This window comes from Herpailurus yagouaroundi, unplaced genomic scaffold (assembly GCF_014898765.1).
Source record: "Herpailurus yagouaroundi ecotype Mexico unplaced genomic scaffold, PumYag 77, whole genome shotgun sequence".
Classification (NCBI taxonomy): Eukaryota; Metazoa; Chordata; class Mammalia; order Carnivora; family Felidae; genus Herpailurus; species Herpailurus yagouaroundi.
Window position 1 is genome coordinate 17,760,809 of NW_024412388.1, and position 8,492 is coordinate 17,769,300.

The window sequence follows — 8,492 nt, forward strand, 5'->3', positions numbered from 1 at the left end:
TTCACTTCCCTTTTCAACTGCTCACCTCTTCACAGCCTCCGAGCCTCATTCAAGCCTCTTCTGGCAAATCCTCTCTGGCTTTCCTGGCTGGGATGGAGGCCTTCCTCAGCCTTGTGCTTCCTCTCTTCCTGTGATCTGTCACAATGCACGAAGGCTACCACAAAACTCCCTTGGCTGCCTCCCCTAAGGCCCTTTTAGGCAAGGGTCACACGTCTGTGTCCACGGTGGCCGGGCAAGGGCCCGGCACACAGGTAATCAGTGAGAGCTTATTGAAAGAATACATGAACCTAGCTGGCCTGCCACTATGCCCTTTAGGAGAATGGACACAGGTCTTTCTCCCAGGACATGCCCTGATTACCTGCAGGGCCATCAAGGTGTTGGCCAGGGCCTGGCCATAGGTGTCATGGCAGTGGACGGCCAGGGCAGCCACGGGCACCTCATACATGACAGCGGACAGCATGTCCTTCATGATCCCAGGGGTGCCCACGCCGATGGTGTCCCCCAGGGAGATCTCGTAGCAGCCCATGGAGTACATCTTCTTGGTGATCTGGGGAAGCAAGCAAGCAGTACTTGGAGGACACTGGATTATCCAGGTCCGAGGCCCAAGACTTCAGACGCAGGGATTCTTGGCCTATGCGGAACATCTCCACGTCCGAAACACTAAATTCCTGTCGCATCATAGGCCCCTTACGACTTTCTGAATGGCAGTGACAATAACCTTTCTCCTCATTAGGTTGTTGAGACGTGAGGGAGCAGGGCCAGCCGCTGGAGCAACCCCGGGGCTGTGACCCTGTGCCTTCCTCCCCGCCGTGCCTCAGACTTAGGTCCTTCACTTCCGACCTCCACACCCTGTGCCACAGCCAAACACTGGACCCAGGACCATGGGTTCCTGTCACGTAACTTTATCCTCAGCAAGATCTGTCACCTCGTGGGTCTGAGGTGCTAGTTATATACTGTTAATAGAAGTACACAACTGTTTAAACTTTTAGAAGCCCATTTGCAAATCCCTAAAACCACTGAAAATCCAGGGCAGCGTGTGTCCCGCTTGAGGAGACGCTGCCCCACCCTGCACTGCAGAGAAGGCGGAGGGGATGACAGGGCTGGGGACGCAGGGGACGCAGCGGACGCTCGGCCGAAGTGCGCCAGGGGGATGGAAGGGCGAGCCCCCGCCGCCCGGGCAGCAGGCCGAGGACGACCCGTGGGGACGGAGGCCGCAGCGAAGGAGCAGGCTCTGGCGTGACGGACACTGGTGGCTGTCCCAGTTTGCCCACTCCCTGGCTGGGGGCGCCGGCGAAAGGCTGACCCTCTCGGAGCTTCCTTTTCTGCTTCTGAGAAACGGCGACGAGCCTTTGTGGGCTGCGGTGAGGACTGGCGGGACCGGCGGCCGAGACGCGGCGTGCAGCCGCCACCCTCAGCAGGCACCTGCGCCCGACGCTCCCCACGCGAGTGGGGGCACAGCAGGTGGGGCTGAGGTAAACAAAGTGGGGCTGAGACCCAGCTGCGCCATCTACAACCTGTGCGGCAAGTTGTTTAGTCTTCATTTCCTCGCCTGAAAAATGGAGTAACACTAACACGACCAAATTTTCGGGGTGACTTTGAGGGCTAAGGGGCGTAAGCTCTTGGGTGGCTCAGACTCAATTCCCACACCGTGCTCTTCTCGGTGCTGACTTGGTTACTGCTCAGAGGACGCCAGGGACGCGGCCTCCCCAACCGCTGCAAGGAACCGCAGGCACCCCGGGGGAGGAGCCTCTCCACAGATCACCTCAATTATCATCAGTCCACTGACCAGACTGGGGCAGAAGGTGGGGGCTTGAGAGAATCCAAGCTGCACTGGGAGGCGGGCCTCCAGGAGCAAGTGCCGGGCTGTGCTCCCAGGGGGAATGAAGGACACCAGTGACCCACCAGGATAGGGTGGTGAGGAGAACCCCAGGGGCAGGCAAGGGAGACGACCCTCAGAAAACCCCCGCCCCGATACACACACACACCTCAGCTACTTTAGCCGGGGAGATCTTCCCTTCATAGGGGCATCCAAGCACACAGGAGACATACCTGTGGGAGGACAGGGGAGGTATGGTGTCAGTTCCCCTGAGCTCCTTGGCCAGCAGAGCTGACGCAGGGTCGAGGGTTGCTGTTTCACATACATCCCTGGAGTGGGGCAGGTCAAACGTCTGGGTGAAAGGCGAATTCAAGGATGTGGAGTCAGAATGGTCATGCCGTGTCACGCCAGGAGGGGGGCAGTGGAGAGCCAGGGCAGGGAGGGGACTAAAAGGCGCTGTTCAGGAAGCTGGGGCTGCTTAGGCCTGAGGAGAGAAGCCAGAGAACAGCCGGGAGAAGCCGGGAGAGGGCAGTATGACAGGTCCCGGAGCCACAGGGTATGCGGCCCCTACTCACAGGAGGGGGCCAAGCACAGATGAAACCCAAGTAGGAACAGAAGGGCTGGGCTGGCCTGAAGGCCGAGGATCAGCTGCTCCGGTGAGCTGCTCGAGGATTCATACACCCACTTACTCAACTGTATCTACTGAGTTGCCCACTAAGTGCCAGGCCCCGGGTCATGTGGTGAGCAAGACGCCAAGGTCCCTACCCTCACGGAGTTTGTTTCCAGTTAGGGAGAGAGCCAATAAAAGGGCAACCCAAGGGGTGGATGCGATCATCTCTGAGTGACTGCTGTGAGGGGAAGAACGGGGAAAGTGACAGGAGCAGCTACAGGCGGTCCATGGCAGCCTGGGTGGCCCGGGGAAAGGGGGGGGCGGACCTCTGGGGCCCGTGATGTGGGAGCTGGGGGTGGGGCAGGAGAGCTGCCGGAAGAGCATTCCAGACAGAGAGAAGAGCGGTGTGGAGGCCCCAAGATGGAGGAATGGGGGTGTTCAAGCCACAGAACAAAGGACAAAACAGCCAGGGCTCACAGAGCAAGGGGCAAAGGGCAGCCTGTGGCTGGAGAGGTGGGCACAGGCCTGATCATGGCGACTTGCAAGCTGTGGGAAGGAGGCTGGGCCTCTGGACCTTGGTGGGCTTCCGTTCCCACCTGCCCTGTTGGAGCTAAGGCTCCACTAAAACCTTAGAGTCTAGCACACTTTTCTGCATGTTAGAGGCATAACAAATGTTTGCTGGATAAACAGTTTCTGCCTCAAAGATCTCAGTGCATTTTCCCAATTCCATTGCCTGCCTTGTTCTCCAATCACTGCCAAGCAAGGCGAAGAGACAAGATATGCTGGGGAAAGAGCACAAGCTTGGAGTCAGGCAAACCCCACGAGGCCCTGCTTCCCCATTCACCCATCCACCCATCCACCCTTTCCTTCCTGAGCACCCCCGAGCGCTGGCCCTGGGCTGTGGGAGGGAGCCCACCAGGGACTTCAGGATGTGGGCTCTGCCCTCACGGGGAGCATAGTCTAGCGGGGGTGGGAGGCGGGGAGAAGCTAACACGCAGCTAAATGTTATGTCAGAGGATGTCTGGGGGGCCATGGGAGCCTGGATGAGGGGCACTAACTCCAGTAGGGGGGACAGAGAAAGTTTCCTGGAGGAAATGGCTTCCCAGAGGGGATGTGAAGGGTGAGCAGGAGTTAGGACGTAGGAGCAAGAGAGTTCAGTCTATGGAAAGCACATGGAAAGGCCCAGAGGCCAGACAGTGGGAGCATGTGACACAAGGAAAGAAGCCGCAGTTGGACTGGAATGCAGCATACAGAGGAAGTAGGGCTGGACGGGGAAGTGAACAATGACGTTGCAGAGAGAGACAGGGTCTTGTAAGCCTGCTGAGAAGTCCAGGGTTGGGAGTCACTGAAAGGTTTTAACCAGGGAGTGAGGTGATCGCTTCTGAAAGAACACTCTGGCTGCAGTGTGGACAGTTATGTGACCTCATAGCACTCCCCAGCCTTCCTGAGCCAGTTTTGTCATGTGGAAGTAGGGACAATCTTCCTTGCTGAGTGACTGTGAGGTCAGTTAGATAACACATGGACAGTGCCTGGCACTCCTGCCGTTAAAGATGTGACGTTGGGGCGCCTGGGTGGCTCAGTCAGTTAAGCGTCTGACCAGCTCAGGTCATGATCTCACAGCACAGTTCTGTGCTGACAGCTCAGAGCGTGGAGCCTGTTTCAGTGTCTGTGTCTCCTTCTCTCTCTGCCCCTCCCCACTCACACTCTGTGTCTCTCTCAAAAATAAACAAACATTAAAAAAAAAAAAAAGATGCGATATTGGAGGGATGCCTGGGTGGCTCAGCTGGTTAAACGTCCAACTTCAGCACAGGTCATGATCTCATGGTTCATGAGTTCAAGCCCCACGTCGGGCTCTGCATTAATGGTGAGGAGCCTGCCTAGGATTGTCTCTTTCCTGCTCTCTGCCCCTCCCCTACTTGTGTGCGCACACATGCTCTCTCTCTCAAAATAAAGAAACTTAAAAAAATACATATGAGGTTGGAGACCTAGAGGCCGAGGGGATTCTTCCGACATGTGAGAGGAGAGGGTGGTGGAGCCAGGATTAATCTGGCCTCCGCAAACCCCAGTTAGTGTCCTGTCCTGATGGATTCCTCTGGTGACCTGCCCACAAAACCAGGTTTGGAGAAAGCACTTGCCAGGATTTCTTCTGACCACATCTACTTGAGGAAAGATGGCTAGGTGTGGAGTGTGGGCTGCCTGCACCCAGGATAAGGAGTTTGTGGGGAGGAGGGTGTGGAGTCAGAGGCTGGCCCCATTCCAGAATGGTGCCGAGGGAAAGGCACTGACGTGGTCTCACTCACCCGCGCACAGGGATACCAGCGGCCCGAGCCGCCCTCAAGATTTCATCAGAGCGCTGTAAACTCTCATCAATGGAGCAGTTGGTGTTCTTCTGGGTGAACTGCTCCGAGGCAGCTCCAAAGATGCTCACTTCCTTGGCTCCAGCAGCAACCTGCCAAGAGCCGGGTGAGCTCCTTTCAGCCTTTTTCCCTTCGAGGAACACCAGCGTGGCAAACACTCTGGTCTTATGGCAAATTTTATAATATATGAATATTATGGGTTGAATTGTGTCTCCCCACAAAAGATTTATAGAAGTCCTAATCCCTAGTACCCCAGAACGTGGTTTTATTTGGGAAAAGGGTGGGTGTATAAGTAATCAGTTAAGGGGCGCCTGGGTGGCTCAGTCGGTTGAGCGCCCAACTTCAGTTCAGGTCATGATCTCACGGTTTGGGGGTTCGAGCCCCGTGTCCTGCTCTGTGCTGACAGCTCAGAGCCTGGAGCCTGCTTCGGATTCTGTGTCTCCCTCTCTCTCTCTGTCTCCCCCCGCCCCCCCCCCACTCTGTCTCTCTCTCCTTCAAAAATAAATAAACATTAAAAAAAAATAAAAAAAAAAGTTATCAGTTAAAATGAAGTCATCCTGGTCCCTACTTCAATAGGACTGGTGTCCTTCTAAGACGGAGGCCATGTGAAGACACACACAGAGGAAATGGCCGGTGAAGACGGAGGCAGAGAGAACAGAGTTGTCCTCCCAGTCCTCAGAAGGAACCAACCCTATTAACACCTTGATTTCACACTTTTGGCCTCCAGAGCTGTGGAGAATACATTTCTGCTGTTTTAAGCTGCCTAGCTTTTGGTATTCTCTTATGGTAGCCCTAGGAAATTGACACTGTGAATTAGATCTTCATTTAAAAAGACACCACCACCTGGGGTGCCTGGGTGGCTCAGTCGGTTAAGCTTCTGCCTCTTGATTTCGGCTCATGTCATGATCTCGCAGTTTTGTGAGTTCGAGCCCCGTATCAGGCTCTGCACTGGCAACACGGAGCCTACTTGAGATTCTGTCCTTCTCTCTGCTCCTCCCCTGCTTGCACTCTCTCTCTCTTTCTCAAAAATAGAGAATTAAAAGCTTAAAAAAAAACCCCACCACCACCCGTGGCCTTCCCCCAAAGGCCAACACTATCACTGCCATCACCACCCTGCAAATCACCCTGAAGGACAGTTTTCTGCCTAAATTCAGAATCAACATCCCCAATGATGCTTTTGTCCTAACTTGTAAGAAAGTTAGCAGATACGAGCAACCACTGCGGGGAGCACGATTCCCTTTCTCTAAAGAGGAAATGTGTATTAACAAGAGCTAACATTTATTAAGCACTTACCTTCTACCAGGCTTTTGCTAAGCAATATAGGTGCATTCTATCCTCTGAAATCCTCCCAGCATCAGGTAACTATGATTAGCCCTATTTTACAGGCCGAACCTGAGGCTCAGAGAGATTAAGCAGCCGGTCAAGATCAGAGAGCTGGGGGTGGCAGGGCCCGGTCTGTCTGACAGTGCTCATCGTTACTGGAGAAAGCCCTTCAGACAGACATCCCACAACAGGAACTGGGGCTCAGGGACAAGACAGGGACCGATGCTGTCTATCTCATTTCAGAGGCCCCCGCCATCAAGCTAGTCTCTTACCGCTGCCTGGAAGCCTTTGATATTCGGGGTCAGGACTGGGTAGTTGATGCCAGGAAATTTCTGGATGCCCTTCAAGACTTCAGCATTGTCAGCCATCTGGGAGCCAAAGGAGACAATGCCAGGTCACTGCCAAAGGCAGGCAGAGAGCTCAGGTACAGAAAGCGTTTTTATCACAAGATCTCTGTTGTCCAGAAGCCCTGGAAAAGAAGTCCTTTTGCAGAGCCGCGTCTTCCCAGTGCTTTACTATTTGTTTTGCACTGATGGGCCAGAAGGCTCCTCGGTGCAGATAATTCCCCCAATTTCTCCATATGGCTAATACTGTCAGCTTTACATAAGCAGGAAAAGCAGCAATGACGCTACCAGCCATTTAATGAGAACATACTCTGTTATTTACTACTCAGGTAAACCGGATCTTTCTTCCCACTTGACTGTTTCTGTGAAGCAGCAGTTGTCCTTCCCTTTTACAAACACAGACACCACATCTCTAGACAGGTCTAGAAATTCTAGACTTCCAGAGCCAGAAGAGACCTGAGAGGTCACCCTCAACCTGGAGAGGGGAAGACCTCACCAAGATCCCCAAGCAAGGAAGGGGCAAGCCTCCTCCTTATGTTCCTGTGCTGCACCATGCTACTAGAAGTCACCTGAGACCAAGCCAGAGATCAGGAGACCTCTGTTCCCAACTTCTACCTACTTTCAGGGCAAATGCAAAACTTTACACCTCTTTCATCTGAGAAATGCCTGTTACTGAGGGCTGGGGCTCACCTGGGGAACCCACTTGGGGGACACAAAGCTGGTGGCTTCTATAACAGGGAGTCCTGCTTCAGAAAGCATGTCTATCAGCTTGATTTTTGTAGGAGTAGGCACAATATTCTGTAGAGGAGACAGAAACACCAGAAAAGACAGGTTAGCAAAGCTGGGAATACAGTGGTCTCAAAATGCAGTGCCCGTTAGTTCAAAACTCTGCTTAAAGCAAGCACTTCACTATCTCAACTTCTAAGCATGAATGAATTCACACGTAATCCTTGCCAGTAGGTGGGGTACATCTTCAAGTTCTACAGATAGCATTTTGCAGTGGAGGCAACTTCTCGCCTGAAAAAGTGTAAATATTTACATGGAAATGATAATTTTTCTGCCTTAAAGGCTTTTTCTTAACTGTTAATTTATGACCCATCATAAACAAATTGAGATCAATGTGCGATGGCTCGAAAGGGCAGAGATGACTAACTCTCTGGGTCCTAGGAGATGGGGCCCCTAAAGTATCACACTGCCCCCTTTTCCACCTCCCAACTGGCTCAGGGCCTCATCCTCACATGGTCAGCCTACTGCTTCTTTCTTTCCCTCCCCCACCACGCCTACTTGCTCCACTAGGTTCTATGGCTCCCCCTTTCCAAACCCACTATCATTCTCCCATGTATATTACGGCATGGTCTCACTCTACCAATTCCTCCCACATGGAATCCTTCTAAAACAGTCTCTATTGTTCCACTCTCCTGCTCAAAAGCCTTCTGTGGCTCCTTAGTACTTACAGGTTTAGGTAAAAAATCCAAGAACTCAGTCCTTCTCACCAGGCCCGTCCACCCCAACCCCCTAATTTCTCTCCCATTGTTTTACCTTAATTCATCCCGTAATTTTTAAGAGCCCTCCACGTTCTGGGGATTGTGCTAGGTGCTAGGGATACAGCAGTGAGCAGAACAGAAACGATTCTGCCCTCACAGAGCTTACAGTTTATTGTCAGAAATAAGCTCTCACTATTAAAACTTGGCTTTTCAAAAAGAAGAAAGAAAGAGAAAGAAAGAAAGGAAAGGAAAGGAAGAAAGAAGGAAAAAAAGACATTTCTGATTGAAAAAATAATACATGATTATTTCAAAAAACATGCCAAAACCAGAAGAAAACCATCCTTAAAATCTCCCAGAGGTGACAACGGTAACACCCTGATAATGTAGCTTTCTAGATCCATGTAATCCAATACATTAAACACTAGCTATATGTGATTATTTAAATTGACATTAATTTAAGTTACATAAAAACAAACTTTCAGTTCTCCAGTCACACTAGTCACTTTTGTTTTTTCTTTCTTTCTTTCTTTCTTTCTTTCTTTCTTTCTTTCTTTCTTT

General features: G+C 52.2%; 1 protein-coding gene across 1 annotated transcript in view; it reads right to left on the minus strand.

Moving 5' to 3' along the window:
• HMGCL (3-hydroxy-3-methylglutaryl-CoA lyase) overlaps window positions 1-8,492 on the minus strand; it is a 16,314-nt gene that overhangs the window by 3,113 nt on the left and 4,709 nt on the right. Inside the window, exons 3-7 of the mRNA XM_040464780.1 lie at window positions 7,141-7,248; window positions 6,379-6,474; window positions 4,727-4,875; window positions 1,986-2,049; window positions 359-547 (exon numbers count right to left, since the gene is read on the minus strand). Of these exons, the coding sequence (XP_040320714.1) occupies window positions 359-547; window positions 1,986-2,049; window positions 4,727-4,875; window positions 6,379-6,474; window positions 7,141-7,248 (606 nt within the window). The remainder of the gene's footprint in view (window positions 1-358; window positions 548-1,985; window positions 2,050-4,726; window positions 4,876-6,378; window positions 6,475-7,140; window positions 7,249-8,492) is intronic.